Below are 24,502 nucleotides of genomic sequence, written 5' to 3'. Positions count from 1 at the left end.
GTAGAGAGAAAGACAATCAGAGAGAGAGAGAGAGAGAAAAAAAGTCTTCAAAACTAGAATAATATCAATGATTTCAATATTATGTATAACTGAAATTTTAAGTGGGGGGTGTGTGTGAGAAAAATCAAGGAACAGAAAAGTATTTGAAGAGACAGTACCTGAAAACTACCCAAATTTAACTAATCTACTGAAGATGAATTGAATAAACCTTGAATAGGATGATACAAACTAATAATTAGCCACATACGTAACAGTCAAACAGCTGAGAGCCACAGTCTGTGGTCAAGTTAAAAAGAAAGAGACAGAATGAATACAAAGAAATTTTGATAGCAATTAAGAAAAAAAGAAGTCATCATATTCAGGAAAACAATGATGGACTAACAGCTAACTTCCTATCAGAAACAATAAAGACTGGAAAGCAACAAAGTATCATATTCATAGCCATGAAAGTGCCAAGCAATAATTCTATATCCAGCAAAAATTATCTTTTAAAACTGAAAGCAAAAAGAAGATACTACAACAAAGGACTTATGAATCAATACCTCATATGGAAATGGAAAACCTTAGCAAAATTACAGAATATGTAATTTCAAAAGTAAAATATTTTAGAAATAATTAACATTTTTCCATCACTTAAAATTCTTTAATGTTCTACTGGATTAATGAATAGCCTAATTAATTTTTCTATTTTCATCCTGTTCCCCTTATCTATAGAGCCCATTCTTTCAAACACGCACGCACGCACGCACGCACGCACGCACGCGCACACACTCATTTTAAGGGTGTTGGTTTTTTGAGATAAGGTCTTTCTATGTAGTAGCCTGGCTGTCTTTATATAGACCAGGCTGGCTTTTGACTTTCAGAAATCCTCCTGTCTTTGCCTCCTGAGTGCTGGTATTAAAGGTGTATGCCACCACGCCTGACTCAGCAATATTTTTGAAAAGTCTGAGCACTCTGCTCTGTGAAAAGCCTTCTATTTGGCTTTCAACGCGTTTAGGATGATGCATGCATACTTCCTGCCACAGCTAAATACACCAGGCATAAACCACTCCTTACACTACTTACTCTAACTCTGTTATCATTTCCCTTCCTTCCATGAGGTTTCTTTTTATTGTGTTTTTCAAGACAGGGTTTCTCTGTGTAACAGTTCTGGAACTCTCTTTGTAGACTAGGCTGGCCTTGAACTCACTGAAATCCGCCTGCCTCTTTCTCTCAAGCACTCCACCACTGCCTGGCCTCCTTCCATGAGTTTTAACTCATTGAAATCCTTTTATTTTTCAAATATTCAAAACTCATTCCTAATTTTGAATTTGTGTGTTCCTGTTGTCTACTATGTGTTGCTGGCAGGCCATTACACAACACTGATTTTTTTTTTTAGTTAATGAAAATATTTTATTGAATTTCAGGAACTTGGTACTTTAAAAAAATTCCAAATCTTTGCACACAGACACTACTCTGCTTACTCTGGAATAAAAGATGCTTGAACTTATGACTGTCACTTCTCTCTTTGTGTCACATACATAGAAAAACCCAAGTCCTGATGCTCCCCACCCCTTCTGAACTACTGAAGTTACTCTGTGACCAGCCCCTCAGCAGAAGACAAGGAAGTAGGGTGGGGTATTTGAGAAACCAGCTGCTGTCTGTGAACACATTCTGTGGTGTGGGGAATATCTACACAAAGTATGCCACACACAATCTGGAATGCACTGTACACAGGACACAGGAGTAGAGAGAGTAGCCTAGGCTCCTGTGAAAGCTGGTGGAGTATTAACTGTCATCCCAGCGGTTGCATGTGTGTGAGTGTGTGTGTCCCACTAAGTAGCCTAGGCTGATTTTCAAACTTGCCTTCACCTCTATGACTGCTGGGATCACAAACCATGCAAAGATGGCCTGGCTTCCCTATACATTTAAAAGACCTAAGGAGGGCTGGAGAGATGGCTCAGCAGTTATGAGCTCTTGAAGAGGACAGTCTGGTTCCCAATACCCATGTCAGGAAGCTCACAATCCCCTGCAACTCCAGCTCTAGGGAATCCAACAGCCTCTTCTGGTCTGCAGGTAACTGCACACACATGCAGACACTCACACTTACATATAAATAAAAATAAAATCTTTACAAGACCTAAGGAACTACCAATTTAAAACAATTATTGCAACTTAAAAATCTTAAAACTGCAACCTAAAGGTGAAAAACAAACAAAATAAAAACTCACAAAGAATATTAAAAGCTTTTATGAAAGTAAATACATGTATGTATAACCTAAATTTATACTATCTTTGTAGCTGAATTCCAAAATGTTAGCCACCAAAACAATAACTCAATACACCAAACATTTAAAAATGTTTTTTTAAAATAATTACTTACATAGTAATACAAATTTTAAAAATTACTCATTTAAATTAAATGTTTGAGTAATCGTTCAGTAAAGATCAGTAAGATTCAAAACCACAATTGCTCCCAATTGTGATTCTTAGGACTGATGAGATAGATATAAGAAGGGAGACAGCTGTTAATGAATGTGCCCAGAAGATTATAAATGTAAAATTTTATTCACAGAACTTAGTGGTACTTAGAATCAGTATTTATTTAAAAATGGTGGTAATGTTAGGTATTGCACTTACCAAAATGCAGTCCACTTTAGATTGTACAGTTTTGCTAAAAGAAAAAGAAGGTTAGGGTTAATAAACAATAAATCATTATTAAATATGAGAACTACTCCTAAACAGAGGCAATAATTATACATACTAAGGAAAAACAGAAGCATCTTATTAAGTACTGTATTTTGTTATAATACCCATTTAAAGTATAAATGCAAGCAAATCATGCAAAACATGTAGATACTTTACACAGTCTTAAAATACATCATAAAGTACTCTTCACAAAAAGTCTGAGTCAAGTAGATTAGGTTATGGGGGAAAGGGAATGGCTCCATGGTTATGAGCACTTTTTTTTTTTTTGGTAGACAGGGTTTCTCCATCTGTAGCCCTGGCTGTCCTGGAACTCACTCTGTAGACTAGATCTGCCTCTGCCTCCCTAGTGCCGTGATTAAAGGTGGGTACCACCATTGCTTGCCCTGGTGATGAGCATTTGCTACTCTTGTAAAGGACTCAGTTTTGATTCCTAGCACCCACATGATGGCTCACAAACCACCTGTAACTCCATTTCCAAGCATGTGAGTGGTACACATATATATACACATAGGTACAGGAAAACACTCACACAATATAATTAAAAAAAAAAATCTTTAAAAAATCCAGCTACTGGGGCTTGAGAGATGGCTCAGAGGTTAAGAGCACTGGCTGCTCTTCCAGAGGTCCTGAGTTCAATTCCCAGCAACCACATGGTGGCTCACAACCATCTGTAATGAGATCTGGTGCCCTCTTCTGACCTGCAGGGATACATGTAGGTAGAACACTGTATACATAATAAATAAATATAATCTTTAAAAAATCCAGCTATATGTTACAAAGTGAAAATTGGCTTTAAAATCTCTTTTCAGTTAATACACATAGCATCAAAATTGTGTACCTGTATCCCTATTTCAAGTCTGTAAAACAATGACAGCAAAAACATCAAGGTATGATGGCATTAAATTTAGTTGTAAAGTTCAGAATGGCTGAAAGACGATTAGTAACAGATACTTTCAGGTAGGTAGGAGGGGTTGAAATTATTTTTTAATAACCCTACAAATTTTGCGTTTTTTTTTTTTAAAGCGGAATGGGGGGTGGGATGGGGGGAATCTCTGTGTAGCCCTGGCAGCCCTGGAACATGGTCTAAAGACCAGGCTGGCCTCTCAAACTCAGAGATCAACCTGCTTTTGCCTCCTAAGACTGAGATTAAAGGTGTGTGCCACCACTGTTCAGCTTCAAAAGATTTCTATAGCTTTTAAAATCTACTATGGGGTCATTTATATAACACATTACTGGCAAACAGCCACTGTGTATTTTTTTTTTTTTTTTTTTAGCTTCAACTCCTAAAGTATGGCATGAAATCAGAAAGTAATCTGTAGGTTAAGTACTACTGTTAAAAAGAAACTAGCTTTCTCTCCAACCTTTTAAAAGCTGCCTTTGTTCATTACAGTAGCCTTCTAACTGTTTTCTGGATCTACTCTATTACCAACCACCACACATGAGCTTCTCAGTGAATCTTTGTTCATTCACATCGGTCCTTTGCTCCTAAGCTTTTTTTTTTTTTTTTTTTTTCAAGACAGGGTTTCTCTGTGTAGTTTTGGAGCCTATCCTGGCAATCGCTCTGTACACCAGGCTGGCCTTGAACTCAGAGATCTGCCCGCCTCTGCCTCCCGAGTGCCGGGATTAAAGACGTGCACCAACAAAGCCATGGCGCTCCTAAGCTTTTACCAGTTATTGGCTAACAAAAATGTCTTTGCCAGTAACTCCTGACATACACACAAGACTATCTTAATCATAAATCTAGAATTTGATTTTCTGAAAGTATGAATGCAACTTTTCAAATTATTCTAAGCTATTATACCCCCTCGTCCTTCTATCAGCAGTGTAAGGTTCCTATTTTTTAAGATTTATTTTTATTATTTTATATTATGTGTATGTCTATGCACATAAGCACAGGTTCCTGTGAAGGCTAGAGGTATCAGATCTCCTGGAGCTGGAGTTTCAGGCAGTTGTGAGCCCCCTGACACAGGTGCTGAGATCTGAACTTGGGTCCTCTGGAACAGCAGCATGTGTGTCTAACAACTTAGCCATTTTTCCAGGTAAATAGTTTCTATTTTCCTTTGGCTACTTATGAGGTATGTATGTATGTATGTATGTATGTATGTACATACTGAACATGACATTTTTCCTTTTAAACTGTTCCAGTCTTTTGTCTACTTTTATATGGATCTGACTATTTTATGTTTGCATGCGTACATGTATAATATATTTGCTCATGTAGAGACCAGCAAACTACCTCAGTTGTAACACTACGTCTTTTGAGACAGTGTCTTATTGTCATCGGGCTCAACAATTAGAAACAGGCTGGACTGACTGGCCCCAAAGATCCTCCTGTGTCTTCCCCAGTGGTGGGATTATAGGCACACACCACAGTGTCCAGCATTTTAAAGTGATTTCTTGGGCCTTAACTCAGGTCTTCTTGTTTGACAAGTACTTTATCAGCTGAGCTAATCTTTGGCTCAGATCTAATGCTTACTAAACGACACAAGACTTTACATATCCTAGACACCAACACATCATATACAGTTGACTTTGCTAGCTAGTAGCACCCATGGATGGTCAAATAAAAATTTTTAACCCAATGTATTAACTTTCTCTTTATGACATATGTTGTTTTGAGAACTCCTATCTAAGGCTAGAGATAGTTTAGCTGTTAAGAATGCTTACTGTTCTTACAGAGGCCTGAGTTTGGTTCCTAGAACCCATACTGAGTAGTTTACTACTGCCAGTAACTTCAGCTCCAAGGAATCTGAAACCCTCTTTGGCCTATATGGGCATGCTCACAAATATGGCATACATGTTCTCCATAGTCTCCCCCCCCCCAAATTTGAAAAGTAAGGATGTGGAACATTCAACACTCATACATTTCTAGGGGGAATGTAAACACCAAAACCACTTCAGACCACTGGCTACTCTTCCAGAAGACCTGAGTTCAATTCCCAGGACCCATATGGTGGCTCACAATTATCTGTAATTGCAGTCCCAGGGAAAAATTTGTGTGTGTGTGTGTGTGTGTGTGTGTGTGTGTGTGTGTGTGTGTGTGTAGTCTCAATCTGAGAGTTTCACTCATTTCTTTCAACGCAAACAGAATTTCAAGTCAATGACAATAGTTCAAAGTATCAATAGATACCCACATACAGCTAAATTAATCATAATACACTTGTTCTGCTTGTTAATTCATATAGTCTTTTTTTTTTTTTTGTCAGTTCTCCAATTTTATTTGACATTCAGCAGGTTAGTTCTCATCCACATTGACTGACTGTAGATTTTTCAATGTGGTAACAGGCATGTAGGTTACCAATGTATACAGCTTGTTTGGTGAGTCTTCATCCTTGTTATGTTTTCTGATCAAATGTACGTGGATACAGTATGGAACATTCCTTATTCCTTTGGCCCAGATGGCTTTATTGAGTCTGGTATAAATGTGCACATCTGGAGTCCCCATCTCCTTCATGTCAAATTTCTGGATTTCTTTGAGTGTCCAAGGAGCACGCTTCTTGAAGCCCATGCCATGGATGTGCTTGTGAATGTTGATGGTGTATTCTCAGGTAACCACCTCACTGATGGCTGAACAGCCCTTCTTCTTGCCACCCTTCTTTGCGGGAGCCATTCTGCTGGGCCCAAGTTGGAAAGCTTATTCACATATTCTTATGTACCACACTTCTTGGAGTCAAAAAGTAATCTTCAACTAAATTTACCTAGCAAAACCGTAACACATACAGCAACTGTGCTGGCTAGTTTTATGTCAACTTGACACAAGCTATACTTGTCTGAAAGGAGAGAATTGAGGAAAAAAAAACCTTGATTGAGAAAATGGTACCATAAGACTCGACTATATGAACGTTTGGAGAACATTTTATTAATTAGTGATTTATGGGGTAAGGTCCAGCCAATTGTAAGTGATGCCACCCAGGATTCTGTAAGAAATCAGACTGAAAGCCAGGTAGTGGTAATGCATACCTTTAGTTCTACCACTTGAAGGAGAGAGGCAGGTGGATCTCTGTGAGTTCAAAGCCAGCCTGTTCTATTCAAGTTCCTGGACAGCCAAGGCTATACAGAGAAACCCTATCTCAAAAAACTAAAAAGCCAAAAGCTAAAAGCAAAAACAAAAACAAAATAAAACAAAAAAAAAAGCCAAGTAAGCTTTGGGAGCAAGCCAGTAAACAGCACTCTCCCATGGCCTCTGCATCACCTCCTGCTTCTAGGTTCCTGCCCTGTTTGAGTTCCTGTCCTGACTTCCTTTGATGATAAATGGTGAAAGCTTAAGCCAAATAACTGCCCATTCACCCAAGTTGCTTTTGGTCATGGTGTTTCATCCTAGCTATAGTAACCCTACCCTACCTAGGACAACAACAATAACAAAGGAATGAAAAGAAATAAATCATGGACTTTGAACAAAGAATTCTGATTCTCTAACTATTTAAGAATGTAACATTGGAATCCAGGTATTGTTCAGGATCCAATAGCTGCAGCAGCCCATCTCCTCTGACAGATACTGACAGACTTCTTCTGAGAGACCACGAATCTGTAGCTAACAGACTTCAGGTGCCAGGATCTTTCACCTGGGAATTGAGTTTACATTAAAGGGGACACTGGTGGCCACATGTCCTGCTTCTAATCCCTTCCCTGACTTCTGCATGGGAATCAGAGAGCCTGGCTGCAGGCTTGTGCTGTAAAATCATTCCTATCCTCAGAAAGGTGTAAGGGTGCCCACTGGAGCAATGGGGGCCATAATTTCTTCTCTTCAGAGCCCCTGCCATGTTGCTGTCTATCTGTTCCTGGCACTAATAGCTCTCTTAATAAACTTCCATACAGAACAATCAGTTTCAGTGTCCCTCAAGAACACCTGTCTGAGACCCTATATATATTTTCCTTACATGAACCTGAGTTTCTCATGAAGATTAAACAAGATGACATAATAAAAGTTATGTTACAAATATGCAATAGATTCTTATTAAATGCCAAGTGATATCATTTAATGTAAGAAAAAAGAACACTTAGATTGAGTACAACTTTTAAACATTTTATTGAATGTTTGATAAAATAATTTTTAATCAAATAAAACACCATGTGAAACTAAATCTAGTTTAATCTCTTCATTTTCAGATACTGAAAGAGACTCAAAACAATTGAATGGGGCTGATGAGACAGCTATTATGACCTGAGTTCGATCCTGGCAAGCAACAGTGAAAGGAAAAAATGGATTCTGGTGACTTGTCCTCTGACATGAATGTTATGGCACCTGTGTGTCCTTACATACACATAATAAATGCATATAATATATTCATTTAAAAGCAAAAATGACTTGTGCAAAGTCACATATTTATTTTCATTTGCTACTGTTACAACTGATAATCATGCCTCTATTAGGATTTAATCAAGAACATTTTGTGCCCTCGTCTCATGTTTTGGAATTTCCTTTTCCACAAACCCATTATGTATTCCAATGAGTAAGCTGGAAGGAGAATCTGGCTATACCCCAAGATACTGACTCTTTGCTGAGCTGACTTTAGTGTTGATCCTGCAGAGCTAACTACAGGTTCCAAACACAGGAAAATTTACTGTGTGCACAGAATACATACATGAATATTCACCATAAAAATCATGGAATGAACCATAAGGTAAAAACGTATAAACAGCTTTTTCTTAAAAGATGAGATTTTTGAGGTTTCAACATCTTTAACATGTCTAAAAGGCTTCTTGTACTTTTACTTACTGCTTAAATTTTATAATGTATGTAGCATCTGAAAACAAACTAAAACGTGGGGTGGGATGTTAATGGATAACCCAGAAGAGCACGAACTCTATCCTCTGCTACAGAGTGAGGACAATAGTCAAATAGCCACACAGATTAGTATCTTATGTTGCTTTATTAGAAAGCTGGGTCAGAAATAAGGTAAATCTTTGAACAGAAACAAGCAAACATAGACACTAAGACAAATTATACCTTTAGTATGACCAACAAAGTGACATGTGATGGATAAGTCTTTTTAGCTGAAAAGCATCAAACACTATCATTCATTAGATAGTTAATTGAGACTGTAAGAGAAAGAAATAAGAATGGGAATGCTGTGAAGACTGAGGTGAAGATGAATTTTCTCTGTGGTGGCACAATCAGGCAACAAAGCTTGATGTCCTGCTGATTATAGACTATTCTCACATGTCATGTAAAGTAATACAAGAGCACTTCTGAACACTGTAATCACAATGATATTTAGGGAGACTTACGGGAGAAAACTCCACTAGAAATTATTATGGTAGTCAAGTATTCAGTATCTGAATATTCTGTCTAGAAAACAAAGTCATCAATTTCAACATCTAACTGCCATCCACTTTAAATACAAGAACTACAATATTTTTCTCATAATCAAAGGTAAAATTAAGAAAATCACTGATAGTTAAAATTAGAATTCTCTCCTACAAAGATGGAAAGCCTGACCTTTTTTATTTCAATTCATAAAGTAGAATGCTATCTATGTAGATCAAAGAACTAGTCTCATTGTTCAAACCATTAACTATCTGTTCCATTGGCAGCACTGCAAAAACAGAATAGCTACCAAAGGAAATTTATTAGTGATATATATATACATATATCTATATATATATATATATATATATATATATATAGATAGATAGATAGATAGCAAGGGCCATATCTTTCATTCATTTTTCTCCCTGTGCCTATAGCATGATTCTATGAAGAAATGCAATTTCTCCTTGGGCTATTTCAGAGAGAATTGTGGGACAAAAATCATTTATTCATTGTAGTAACATCTCGCCTTGCCAGTGATTTTGTTAGTGGCCACAGCCCTTTGGGTGTGGCTTCACGTAAGGACTTGACAGGAAGCACAAGGTAGAGAAGCATGGGGCAAGGCACTCTCTTGAGTTGTGGCTCCCATCAGAAGGGCAGAGACTGCATCTTCCGGGGTAGGAACACTGTGGTGGTTCTTTACTATTACCTGTGTAAGTTGTTCCCCAATAAAACACCCATTTATCATTTATCTTGGATCTCGTGAACTCATTAATACCCCACCTTCAATTCATAGGCCAAAAGTTACACACCCATGCTGAGGGAGAGGAAGGGGCAGATTTCCCCAAGGTAAAAAGCCTTCAGAACAAAAGATATAATGATCCATCTACAGAGCTATACTATCCATATCATATCTACATTCAAAAAAATGGCTGTGGAATATAGGGCAAATTTAATTAAAAATTTACTTCAAATAATCATTTTACTTTTTTATGTTCCTGAAAACCAGAAAAAAAGAACTTTATGAAATCAACTATAAATGATGATCAAAACCTCACCATACTGGAGACTGGGGAAGCTTAAGAACACTGTGAGCATCATAGCAAAAGCATAAAAACTAATCAAAGCAAATAAGTAATATATACAAAAACATGTAAAACATTTTCTAGAAGAGGACTGAAATGCCTATTAGAGGGCTAATTAAGTCAGGTATTTCCCCCTAAGGAGGATTTTTCCTAAGGTTTGTAGACAGTGTGTGTCGAAAACATATTCCAAAAGATGTTCTCTGATCTTCCAAAATCCTAATTCTAGATATGTGGTGGTGTGAGTAAATATGGCCCCTGTAGGCCCATAGGGATTGGCACTAATAGAAGGTATGGCTTTGCTGGAAGAAGAGTGTAACTGGGGGCGGGCTTTGAGGTCTTAGATGTTCAAGCCACACCCAGTGTGGCTTTATCTTTCTGCTGCCTGCAGATCCAGATGTACAATTCTCAGCTCCTTCTCCAGCACCATGTCTGCCTGCATGACACCATGCTTCACACCATATAGATAGTGGACTAAACCTCTGAACGGTTTTATTTTCCTTTATAAGTGTTGTTGTGGTCATGGTATCTCTTCACAGCAACAGAAACCTTAAGACATGATGAAATGGTTTTTAAATATGATCAAAGAACAGAGAACATACAATGAAGCTACAAGCAAATGGACACTAGAGAATGCCTATTTGTTTCATATACTAATCTTTGTTTGTTTGTTTGTTTGTTTGTTTTTTGAGACAGGGTTTCTCTGTATTGCTTTGGAGCCTTGTCCTGGCACTCACTTTGTAGACCAGGCTGGTCTCCAACTCACAGAGTGCTGGGATTAAAGGCGTGCGCCACCAAAACCTGGTTTCATATACTAATCTCTTTTTTTAATAGATTTTTAATATTATTATTAGAAACAAGTTTCTTTTACATGTCAATCCCAGTTTCCTCTCCCTTCCCTGCCCCCAACCCCTCATATACTAATCTTAAACCTGTATTTCAACTCTCTTCTCTGGATTTGTGATCTATTGTATTATTCATTATTGACATAAGCTCAATAACTAAAACATCAAAATTTAATGTAAATACCCAGATATTTTCACTAAAAAATGCTACCAAATGTCTATAAACTAGCACCAATTCTACGCTTTTCCTTCAGAATATAGAAGATGAGGGGAAACTTTCAAGTTCATTTATAAAGCTATTATTACCACAGTACTTTTGACAGGTGACAGAAATACATATCAACAAAACAGGACAGAAAACAAGTGTCTTAGTTAGGGTTGCTATTGCTGTGAAGAGACACCATGACCACAGCAACTCTTAAAAAGGAGAGCTTTTAATTGGGGTGGCTTGGTTACAGTTCAGAGGTTCAGTTCATTATCATCATGTTGAGACATGACAGTATGCAGGCAGACATGGTGCTGAGAGTGCTTCATTTTGCTGGCAACAGGAAGGTCTTAGACACTAGCTGTGGCTTGAGCAAATATGAGAACTCAAAGCCAGCCCACAGTGTCACACTTCCTCCTACAAGAGCACACCTACTCAAAGAAGGTCACACCTCCTAACAGTGCCACTCCTTTTGGGGGCCATTTTCTTTCAAACCACCACAAGGAAATAAATCCATTCAACGATGCTCAAGTTATTTCTGACAAAGTTGCATATGCAATTAAATAGAGGAAAGAGAGCTTTTATAAATAAATGATATTGTGACAACTGGACATCCGCACAATGCAGAGAGTACCTCATACTTGTTACGAAGGCTACTACTAAAATACAAACCAAAACCAGAATATTTATAAGTGTGAAGAGGTGTGGAAGATGGAGCCCTGTGCAAAGCTGGTGGGGAAAATAAAATAGTGCAACAATACAGGAAGCAATATAGGAATCCTCAAAATATAAAACATAAGTGACCATACACTAATAGACAAGATACAATGATGGTTTGAAAGAAAATGGTCCCCAAAGGGAGTGAAACTATTAGAAGATGTGGCATTGTTGGAGTAGGTATGTCTTTGTTGGAGGAAGTATGTAACTGTGGAGGTGAGCTTTGAGGTCTCGTGTATACTTAAGCCATCCCAGTGAGGCAAACTACTTCCTGTTGTCTGCGTATCAACATGTAAAACTCTAGCTCCTTCTCCAGCACGATGTCTGCCTGTGTGCTGCCATGTCTCACCATGATAACTAACTGAACCTCTGAAACTGTAAGCCACCCCATTGAGTATTTTCCTTTATAAGAGTCGCTGTGGTCCTCATGTCTCTTTACAGCAATAGAAACCCTCAGATCGAAGTTGGTACCAGGGACTCGGGTATTGCTGTAATAGGCCTGATCATGCTTTTGAATGGAGGAATTTGGACACTGGTACTTGGGTTAGGAAAGCAGTGGAATGCTATAAGTACTGCTTTATGGGCCATACCAGTAGGAAGACAGTGGTGATGAAGATGATTCAAATTGTGAGGGGCTGGCTCAAGTGGTTTCAGAGAAGAATGTTAGTATGTTGCCTAGAGATTGTTCTTGTGATATTTTGGTGAAGAATGTGACTACCTTTTGCCCATGTCCCAAGAATCTGCTTGAGGCTAAAGAGTTCTGAATTAATTTCGTTGGCAGAAGGAATATCAAAACAGCCTAATACAGACTCTGTTGTGAGGTTATTAGTGTTAACTCTGGAGAAAACTTACAAGGAAAAGGAGCAAGGTGAGCAAATAAAAATACAAAATGTATAGATTGAGAAAAGGGGCACCAGGAATTGGAATAAAGCTAAATCCTGTGTTCAAGGAGATAAACAGATTAAGAAATGGAATGAAGGGAGTGGTAACCTCAGGGCAAGATTCCACCCAGCTAACTTTCAAATTTGTAAAAAGGAATTAAAGAAAAGCTTAGAGCTGGGTGTGGTGATGCATGTCTTTAATCCTAATACCAGCACTGGGAAGGCAGAGACTGATGATCTCTTGAGTTTGAGGCCAAACTGGTCTACAGAGAAAATTCCAGAACAGCCAAGCTTAGGCAGTGAAGGAAACCATGGAAAACAGAAAGCTTTAGATATAATTGAATGAGGGGGCCATGTTCCAGCTCCAACAAGCAGCAGAACTTGGCAGCTTTGGTCACATGGTTCTAGCTTTAGAGTCAAGGATAGAAGGAGCTATGGAATTTGCCTCCACACCTAAGAAAAGATGCTGAAGTCAGGCATGTGTCAGGGGTGTTCCTGTATGGAGTCCTAGTGAGGCCATTTCATGAAGCTGTGAAGTTGAAGCCTGGATTGCCATGAAGACCCCAAGATGTTTTCGATCCCAGAGCCGTGGGATACCTACTGAGGAGCCCTGCTAACAGGGAGTGGAACCAGACCAAGAGAGAGAAGTGTGTTTCAGTCAACAAAGCTGAAAGGAGTTGGAGATTTGAAGAGTGTCTTGACACCAGACTCTGAGATGCAGAGTTTGGAGCTTGCCCTATCAGTTTTTAGGTCTTGCTTTGGTTCAGTATTTCCTTACTATGCTCCCTTCCCTAAATGGTAATGTTTATCCTGGGCCATTATATGTTGTAAATTCTTTTGATTTTTACTGGGGATTCAATGAAGAGATTGTATGAATCTCAGAAGAGACTTTGAACTTTTGAATAGTTTGAGACAGTTAGATGAGACTATGGGGCTGAATGTATATGTGCATTATGATTTGGCTACAAGTCTTTGGGATCCAAGGAGTGGAATGTGGTGGTTTGAAAGAAAACAGCCCTCAAAAGGAGTGGCACTATTAGGAGGTATGGCTTTGTTCTAGTAGTTGTGGCCTGTGGAGGCAGGATTTGAGGTCTTATCATATATGCTCAAGTCATGCCCAGAGAGACAGATCAACTACTTCCTGTTGCCTGCATATTAAGATGTAAAACTCTCAGCTCCTTCTCCAGCACCATGTCTCCCTGGGTGCTGCCATCATGATGGCAATAATGGACTAAACCTCTGAAACTGTAAGCCACCCATTAAATGTTTTCCTTTATAATACTTGCTGTGGTCATGGTGTCTCTTTAGGGTTCAATAGAAACCCTAAATAAGACACATCTCCGTAGCAATTGACACAAGGGCTCAAACAGATAACTGTATATTCATGTGCAGAAAATATTACTCTTAAGAGAAACAGTAAAAGCAACCTTAATATCTACCAATGGGTAAATAAATGGACATAAAATATGAAATGCAATCTTAATATTTACCAATGGATAAGTAAATGAACACAAAATAAGAAATATTCACAGAGTATTCAGCCTTAAAAAGCAAGACATTCTGATACATGCTACAAACACATGAACCTGGCAGCAGGCTGAGTTTGAAACACACTACTCACTGAAGACCAAAAACCTTATAATTCTACTTTCTACTAAGTGCAATCAAACTCAGAGGAAAATTAATTGTGGGCAATAAGGATTAGAAGGCAGTGGGACGAGAGTGCTTTTTGTTTTGAGATAGTGTCTCACTTTGTAGCCCTGGCTGGTATGAAACTCACTGCATAGTTCAGGCTGGCCAGCTTTAAACACACACACACACACACACACACACACACACACACACACACACTCTCTCTCTCTCTCTCTCTCTCTCTCTCTCTCTCTCTCTCTCTCTCTCTCCTCTCTCTTCTCTCTGTTTTCCAGTCAGAGTTTCTCTGTGTAGCTTTGGAGCCTGTCCTGGAACTCGCTCTGTAGACTAGGCTAGCCTTGAACTAACAGAGATTCGCCTGCCTCTGCCTTCTGAGTGATGAAAGATGTGTGCCACCACCGCCTGGCTTAATTATACTCTTAAAAATGGTTAGGTGTAGTGATATTTTGCTTGTAATCTAACAAATAAAGCTCGCCTGAAGATCAGAGTGCAGAGCTAGCCACTAGTTAGCCACACACCTAAGTCACTAGTTAGCCATAGAGGACAGGTATTGGTGGCCACACTGTTAATCCCAGCATTCGGGAGACAGAGACAGATGGATCTCTGTGAGTTCAAGGGCACCCTGGACTACATGAGAGTGAATCAGTCTAAAAGAGAAACAGAGCTCATACCTTTGATCCCAGCAGTTGGGATGACATGCCTTTAATCCCAGCACTTCAGAAAAGAATATAAGGTAGGACTCAGTATAGTCGGAGAGCAGCTGAGGTTTGGTGGAGAGCATTGCAGTTTGCAGTCATGCCCCCACCCCCCAATTCAGTCTTAGTCTTGGTAGAGGTAAAAACTCTCTAATAGCTTGGCTGCTTTGCTTTTCTGATCTTCAGCTTGAACGCCAATATCTGTCTCTGGGTTTTTATTATTCATGCTACAGTTAGGATGGCAAATTTTGTTGTATTATTTCATTATAATTAGAATAGATTTTAAAATGAACTTCAAGCTGTATCTCATGTCTTATTTTACAAATTAACTCAAAATAGATCACAGACAAATCAAAAACAAAACTGTAAAACCTTTGAGGGGTAAATATGGGAAAAAATCAGATCTAGAGCCAGGCAGTTCTTAGATTTGACATCAAGTCACTATAAAAGGAAAAACTGATAAAGGGCTCTGTTAAGAGAATTAAAAACAAACCAAGACTTCAGATTTCTGGTTCATCATATAAAAAAAATAAAAAAGTTATCACTTAGTTTTCCAACAAGAAAAAAAAAGTCAAAAAACCGGCATCTCCTCTTAGATCTATCAGGGTGAAGTCATATGATAGATCCCAATCTTCTTGAACTTGAGTGACTGACAAAGAATTAACAACACAAACCTCTGGAGGTCCAGAACCTCAGTAGGGAACTTGAACTATGATTAATGGATTGTTGCAGGCTCGGTGTAGAAAGGTTGACAGATACAAACTACAGGACAGCCTTGTAATGGGAGGCCAGCCACACTTCCTGAGTTACCATATGGCCTTCAACCAAGTTGCCTCAGTGAATACTAGAGAAAAATTCCCTTGTAACTCAGGGAGGAGGAGGGGGAAAAGGACTATTTTGAAAGATACCAAAGGACTTTTTGTTTCTTAACTAGTTCTACCCTCAAAACAAAACAAAACAAAACCTAGTTAACCCACTGGGGCATTACTTGAGATGAATGAACCTGATAAAGGGACTAACTCTGGACTCTTCTACATAGTCTGTCTCAAAGAAAGGAATGAGAAACACTTTTGAAACTTATAGTCCAGCAGGATAGGCTCATTAAAAGAGTGAAACTGACTTACAGGACACTACAATGCCTCTCCTACCTAACACCTATTACTGCAGTGCTGAAGGCCCATTCACAGCAGTTCCTTCTACCCAGCACAGAAATAAAAGTGGCAAAAATCTGGTTCCAAGACCACTACAAACATCGGAATCAAACTGTGATAGGACAAGCACGCTGGATCAGATTCTGAAAATCAGATGGCAGTGATTAAGATGCTGAAGTGTGTCTTTATAAGGACTGATGGACAATGTAAGCAACAGATGAATACTGTAGGATCTTAAGAAGAAAAGCTAGAGAGCAAAAGCACTACAATAGACACCAAATATTTCCACTGTAACAGGTTTACTGTAGACCAACGAAATTTGAAGAATGAATCTAAGCCCGGAGTATCTCAATGAAAAAACCATCAAAGCTGAAAAACAGGGGAAAAAGAACCTGACAAAAGTAAAAAATACGAAGAACTGTGAGATAACTAAAAACAAACAAACCCCTAACATCTGCTTAAGCCTAGAAAGGTGGGAAAGAGAGAAATAGGAGGTATCTTTGAAATCATAATGACAAAGAAATTCCCCCAAATTAATGTCAAATACTACTAAACCAGAGATCCAGGAAGCCCAGGAATACTGAGAGAGAGGAAAAAAATCTTCAAATGAACAAGAGACACCAGTGACTCTCCTCACAAATACAACCACGAGACTCTCAGACTTCAGTGGTCAGAAAGAAGGGGGGAGGATCCTGACAGAAGTAGAGGCAAAGGGAGGAAAACATACTTTACTTACACAGGAGAAAGTTGAGAATTATATTCAACTACACACACAACATCACAGAATCAAGTTCAGAATATAGAAGAAATATTAAAGTGTCGAGAGGAAAAAACCCTCCAATCTGTAACACTAACCTGAAAAAACAAACCTTCAAAACTGAAAGTGGAATATCTTCTCACCAAACCGGAGGGAGTTTGTGGACAGTAGTTCTGCTTTGCAAGAAATGTTAAAGGAAGGGCTGCAGAGATGGCTCAGCAATGAAGAGTGCTTGCTACAAAATTTTAGAGCTCCCGAGTTCTGTTCTCGACACACACACACCAGGAAATTCACAAATGCCTGTAAGTCCAACTTCAAGGGTCTGACATCTTTTTTGGGCATCTGTGGGCACATATGTGTTGTGGAATATTATTTTAAGATTTGTTATATTTGTTCATGCTGTGGAACATTTGTTTTAATGATGCAAAGGTGTGCTGCATTGTTTTACATTGCATTTGTTTAACTCTGTGAAGCTGTGTTGCTTTGCCTTTCTAAAACAACTGATTGATCCAGTAAAGAGCTTAATGGCCAACAGCAAGGCAGGAGAATGGATAGAAGGGCTGGCAGCAAAGAGAATAAATAGGAGAAAAAGAGGGATGGGAAACAAGAGAGATCAAGAAACAAGAAAAGAAGGGGCCAGCCACTTAGCCACACAGCCAGTCACCAAGGAAGAGTGAAAGTAAGATTACAGAAGAAAAGGAAAAAAGCCCAGAGGCAAAAGGTAAATGGGATAATGTAAATTAAAAAAGCTGGCTAGAAATGAGCCAAGCTAAGGCCGATCATTTGTAATTGAGAATGAGCCTCAGTGTGTAATTTATTTGGGGGCTGGGTGGTGGGCCCTCCAAAAGAGCCAAAGAAGAAAGAGTGAAAGTAAAAAACAAACAACAACACATATGATGGACAAACACACAAATAAAAAATAAAAATGAGTCATGTGTGGTGGTTCATGCCTTTAATCCCAGCACTTGAGAGGCAGAGATATGTGAATCTCTGAGTTCAAAGCCAGCCTGGTCTAAAAAAGGAGTTCCAGGACAGTCAGGGCTACACTGAGAAACTCTGTCTTGAAAAACCAAAACCAACCAACCAACCAACCAACCAACCAACCCTACACAAATAAATATGAATGTTAAAGGAAATGAATAGAAGTCTGGCAAAGGACAGAATTCAAGTCCATCAGAGCAGAGAAATGTGATGGGTAAATTCTTCACTTTTAGCAGATTCAACACATTAGCTTATTCAAAATAGCAATAATAAATAATATATTCCTTATGCATATGTTTACTTACACATTCCTTCTCCCTGCTTCTGTATAAGTTGGGTAATAAAACAAGGACTACAAGCAAAAATTCGTATGACTTTGCTGTTTAAGGCACTCACCAGTATCTGTGCAGCAGTAGTGTTTTGAAAGTAGGGTCAGATTAGTTATGTATATGTACTGAAGATTTTGGAGCAAATAGTAAGAAAATGGTTAGAAGGGAAGTATATATAATTAGCTAACAAAGGAGATAAAAATGGAATCATAGGAAATACTCAATGGAAATCCAAAAGGGAAGAAATAGAATGACAGATCAGAACAAAGGCAATGAAGAGTGAGAAATATGCTCAATAATCACTGTAAATGCTGGTGGTCCAAACAGACTAGTTTTAAAAAAATATTATGAGCAAAAAACAAAACAAAACAAAAAAACACAAAACACAACAACAACAAAACAAGATTCAAGCACTGCCAAAAAATAAAACAAAACAAACAAAACCTCACCTTATTTCCTATTTTCTTTCCTGAGGTCTCAGTTATCTGTAATCACCTACTTTCAGAAGTAATTTGTAAGTTTTGTATTTTAATATTAGTCCAAATTGCTAATTGTTTGCAGCTTACGAACTGAACTTACTCATAGGTATGTAAGTCTATGATAAAACAATGAGTAATGTGGTTTGGGACCCGAGTTTCAGCCATCTGGTGGATATCTCAATAACACATTTTTCAGGAATAAGAAAAGACTGTAACAGTGTGGGATAGAGAAGATTTGGAAGCAGGAAAGACTATCAGAGATGGAGTAGCATTACATGATAAAGGTCTGAATTTTCCAAAAAGACGTATCACCCCATAAGGTGAGTAAGTCAAACATTACAGTTAAACTCTGTAAGAAAAAACAAAAACAAAAACAAAAAAACTAACAAGAGCCGGGAGGTGGTGGTGCACACGTTTAGTCCCAGCACTTGAGAGGCAGAGGCAGGCGGTTCTCCTTGAATTCGAGACCAGCCTGGTCTACAAGAGCTAGTTCCAGGACAGCCTACAAAGCCACAGAAAAACCCCGTCTCAAAAAACAAAAAACAAAACAACAACAAAAAACTAACAAGGAGAAAAAAATCCACTATTACAGCTGGAGATGTCAACATCCCTCTACCAGAAACTGGCAGAGCTAGCTGGCACAAAATCAGTTTAGTACACACTTGACTCTAATACTATCAATCACCTATAATGGATACCTGCAGGGTATTTAATCCAACAACTGTCAAGACATCCAAAGAACATTCACTAAGATACACTACATTCTGGGCTATGAGAGGAATGTCTTAACAAAATTTCTCTTATTTTACAATGGCATAAACTATGAATAAAAATATAAAGATAGCTGGAAAATCCCAAATAAGCAGAGATAAAACAAAAGATTTGTAAACAACATATGAGTTAAAAAAAAAAAAAAAAAGAGCTCTTGGGGGCTGGAGAGATGGCCCAGGGTTTAAGAGCACTGGCTGCTCTTCTAGAAGTCCTGAGTTCAGTTCCTAGTAACCACATGGTGGCTCACAACCATCTTGAACAGGATCGGATCTGATACCCTTTTCTGGCCTGCAGGTAGATAGGTAGGTAGGTAGGTAGTTGTGTGTGTGTGTGTGTGTGTGTGTGTGTGTGTGTGTGTGTGTGTAAAAACCTTTGACACTATATATATATATATATATTTTATATATTATTTGACTATATATATACAGAAGTCCAAAAGGTGATGGGAATCAAACCCAAGTCCTTTATAAGAGCAACAAATGTTCTTTTTTTTTTTTTTTTGGTTTTTTTTCGAGACAGGGTTTCTCTGTGTAGCTTTGGAGCCTATCCTGGCACTGGCTCTGGAGACCAGGCTGGCCTCGAACTCACAGAGATCCACCTGCCTCTGCCTCCCAAGTGCTGGGATTAAAGGTGTGTGCCACCAACGCCCAGGTGCAACGAATGTTCTTAAACCTGATACATCTCTATATCTCCAATAGAAATCTTAAAATACTTTGAATACTGTGAATAAAAACACAATCCATCAAAACCTGTGGGAAGCAACAAAAGCAGTGCTTAAACAGAAATTATTCCATAGCATATGTATTTAAAAAGAAGATTCAAAATCAATAACCTAAGCTTCCACCTTACAAAATAAGGTGGTTAATTGTGTGAATGTAAACTGGCTTGGACAGGCTCATTCATGATTTGAACACTGACTCCCAGCTAGTGGTACCCTGCTGGGAGGCTGTGGAACCTTTTGGGGTAGGGGTATGGCTGGCAGAGAAAGGCTACTGGAGGAGAGCTCTTCAGGGTCCCCATCCCATTTTGTTTCTTGTTGCAAGGATAGAGTGACATAAAACTTATATTTCTACTAAGGTGAACACAGCCACTCCTGACACCACACTTTCCTTGCCATGGTGAACTGAGATTTCTTAAAACAATGAACCCAAATAAATTCTTCTTAAAATGCTCAAAAAGTCAGGTATCAGAAGGCTCAGGGGAAAGGTGAGGAGCGAACAAAACAAATGCTGGTGGGCATGATGGTTCACCCGTAATTCTAGCCAAGTAAACAGGAGCCTGGGCAGCACAGGAGTAAGATCTAGCTAGAGCAAGACTAGCCACAGATAAGGTCTGAATTTGTTTTTGTCCTTGTCTCAATAAATACGGTAGAAGAGTGATCAAGAATGACTCAGGACATCAATCTCAGACCTCCACATGAATGTGTACATATTTATGGAAGCATCCACACACAGGAGTCTGGACTCTGCACACATGCAAACATGTATACATACGTACACACATAAAACAGAAAAAGGAAAGAGAGAGAGAGATATCTTACACAGCAGTGAGAAAAGTAACACAAAATAGTTTAAAAAATTACTAATCTCAGAAATGAAAAAGTTGAAACTACGACCACTGAAAGATCAATAAAGAAAATTTCTGCACAACTCTATGCTACCAAATTTGATCAAATACATAAAATTTCTTGGTCAACAAAATCTGTCAAAATTAGGAAATAAAGTCTAAATAGGCCTGGGTCCACTAAAGAAATGAAATAAGTAACTAATAGCCTTCCAAAGCAGAAAGCAATAAATCTAGGTGAGTTCACTAGTAAACGTAACCAAGCATGTTCACTGATCTTCAACAAAAGCAATATAATGAAAAAGTGTATAAATGGCTATGGATCAACTAACTGGACAGCTACATGCAGAAAGCGGTAAGTAGACATAAACATTGTACCCCCAACAAAAACTCCTTCAAAATGGATTACAGAAATAAATATAAATGAAAAGTATTTTATAGATGCTAGCAAAAGAGAACATCTTTTGAGCTTGAGTGCTCATACAGAGCTTATACTGAATGTGGTGTAACTTTTCTGATGTAAAATCAAAGGCATAATTTACGAAAGTAAGAACTGATGAGCTGGACTTTATTAAAATGAAAAACTTCTGTGAAAGACACAGTCAAGAGAGTGAAAAGACAAAAGATGTAGGTGACAAAAACTAGGTTACAAAATTTGTAGAAGATGTACCTAAGAAAAACTGTTATTAGAGAGATAGGCGTATGTCTGGGAGTTTCAGGATAGCTAGAAATGCATTGTAAGACCAGGTTTTAAAATTTTTATTTTTTCAAAAGCTATATATAGGCTTACAACTCATCATTAAGAATACAAGAACCTGACTTTCAAAAAGAAAAGAAAAACAGAACTACATACCAACATCAGCAAAGAAAATATACAGATGGTAAACAGTGAATAGACACCCCACACACATTAATTATTAGAGAAATGCAGGCTGAAACACAGTAAGATACTGCTTTGCATTAGAATGTCCAAAATCCAAACCCTGGCAACATCAAATCTGTAATGACACACAACAAGCTTTTATAGCTAGTGAGAACATAAGCTGGGAGAGCCTCTTCAAAGAAAAGTTTCTTTCAAAATGAAGCATATTCTTAACATATGTTCCAGCAATTGCACTCCCTGGCATTTATCCAAAAGAGGTGAAAACATGTGTTTACACAAAACCCTACACATGTGTTTATAGCAGCTTGATTCATAATAGCCCCAAATTAAAAGCAATAAAAATGCCACTCTGCTGGTGAATGAATAAATAAACCATGGGGAAATAATCAATCAACAGAATATTATTAAGCACTAAAAAGGAATGCGCTGTATAAACCACAAAAAAGATGTGGAGGGACACTACTCAATGTACATCAGTAAGTGAAGCAAGCCAATGTGAATCCAGCACATATTATACGGCCACGCCCACCAACAATCTGCAAAGGTAACCTTATGAAAACAGTAAAAGATCAGTGGTTGTCAAAGTTTGGGAAGAACTAGAGATATACAGGCAGGGCACAGAGGATGTTTAGGGTGGTGAAGTTACTCTTCATGATGTAATCATGGGTACATGTCCTCATGTTTAATATACACTATCAAAAGTGAAGACTATTCGAATATGCATTGTGGGGGATAATGTGTTGAAGTAGCTTCAAAAATCTGAATAAATCTATCACTGGTATAGGATGTTGATAATAGAGGCAGCTTTATATATGCTAGGCAACAGCAAGAATGTAGGCAATCTCTGTGCTCTGTGCAGCATTGCTACAAATCTAAAACTACTCTGAAACTACAATCTAAAAGTCAATTTATAGAAGACAAGCTTCAGGATAAGAAAAACATTCCATAGTAGTAATCTGATTATATTTGGACTAAGACTAAATGTATAAACATATAAATGTATACTTAGAATATATATAAAACACATCAGTAAAGTGAACTAACAAAAACACATGCAAAAGATAAAGAAATGTATATACATATATACATACACATGGTAAAGAGCACATAAAAAAGACACAGTTATTAAGCCATTAGGTTAATGTACAATGAAGCCAGGAGACATAGCACTACAAACACCTGAGAACACCAAAACTAAAGAATGTCAACCCCAATTACTGGCAAGGAAGAAAAAAAAAACAGGATCACTTAGACACTGTTGGTGGATATGTTTTGCAATCTCTTAAAAAAACAAAAGTGAACAGGAATCTTCATTCTTGGGAAGTTATCCAAAATAAATGTAGACTTATTTACATAAAAATTTTTATCTGAATGCCCATAGTAGCTAACTTCTAAGAGTTCAAACTAAAATCAACCACATACCCTTTAACAGGGAAATTGCTACACACACTACGGTGCATTTAGGTCATGTTGCAGTATTCAGCAATGAAGAGGAACAAATTATTGATAAAATGAACAGCACAGGCAAGTAAATAATCAGAGAATTATGCCAAGTGAAAAAGGTCAGTCCTAAAAGATTACTATAAAATCTGATCTATATTCTTGAAATGGCAGAGTATTTAGAAAAGGAGAACAGAACAGAGATCACTAAGAGTTAAGGAGGTGAGGGGTGAGAACGCAGTGGGTGTAGCTATAATAGGCACCATCAGGAGCTTGTGGATACGAACACTGGCCTGAACCAACCACGAAAACATCTTGGGTGTGATACCTGAATGAACCACTGAAAGATGTGATCACTGGAGCAAAAGGGGCAAAGTACAAATGGATGGTTTCTCCATTTCTTAAAACTGCATGTGAGTCAACAGTTCCTCAAAACAGAAAAGTCAATTAAAAATTAAGCACTAGCAAATACAATAGGCATTTGTGTTCTGAAATACGCATTTGTCTTTTTCTTCATAGGAATTTGATTCCTATGAACATTTTCCTGCACTTTTTTGAAGGTTTTCTTTTAGTTAATTTAGAATCGACAATGGATCAAGGGAAAAAGGAGTTATTTTACTTTGCTTTTAACAGCTCATTCTTCCCTATCCTACAACAAATGTCTAGGTGTGCATAGGTCTTCTAGATTATTTAATTGTATGTAAACACGAAACTCTACAAATGTTGTAGTCCTTCAGTCTTATATGTGGCACAGTTATTTCCTAAGCTCGTCCTTCTTTAGATACATACTGGCTATCCTCATCCATAAGAGGCTTAAATCAGACTGGTTTTCTGAAAAATACAATTTGGTTTCTACTTGTAAAGAATCAAATCAATCTTGGTGTGGTTGTACATAATGCAAACTCATTCATTACCTGGGAGGCTGAGAAAGGAGAGTCATGATTTCCAGGTCAGTCTGGACTACAAAACAATACTCTATGCCCCAAACCCAAAAATATACAGCAAAAGAAAAATTTAAAAATTACATTGAGGCCAAAAAGAAGGCTCAGCAGATAAAGGCCTTTACCACCAAATCCTGACAACCTGAATTTGATTCCCAGGACTCATAATGTAGAAAAAGACAAGTCATAATTTT

At 38.1% G+C, this 24,502-nt stretch overlaps 1 protein-coding gene and 1 pseudogene across 4 annotated transcripts in view; both read right to left on the bottom strand.

Annotated features, from left to right (window-relative positions):
* The window catches only part of Rfx7 (regulatory factor X7), an 82,310-nt gene that overhangs the window by 32,550 nt on the left and 25,258 nt on the right, over window positions 1-24,502 (bottom strand). For all 4 annotated transcript variants that reach the window (XM_027411186.2, XM_035443800.1, XM_027411185.2 and 1 more), the window contains one exon: window positions 2,620-2,653. In XM_027411186.2, the coding sequence (XP_027266987.1) occupies window positions 2,620-2,653 (34 nt within the window). The remainder of the gene's footprint in view (window positions 1-2,619; window positions 2,654-24,502) is intronic.
* Window positions 3,771-6,740, bottom strand: LOC118238695 (annotated as a pseudogene).

Source organism: Cricetulus griseus, chromosome 4, assembly GCF_003668045.3.
Source record: "Cricetulus griseus strain 17A/GY chromosome 4, alternate assembly CriGri-PICRH-1.0, whole genome shotgun sequence".
In the NCBI taxonomy this organism is placed as follows: domain Eukaryota; kingdom Metazoa; phylum Chordata; class Mammalia; order Rodentia; family Cricetidae; genus Cricetulus; species Cricetulus griseus.
The sequence above is the reverse complement of the archived record's forward strand: the minus strand, read 5'-3'. Positions and strand labels throughout refer to the sequence as shown.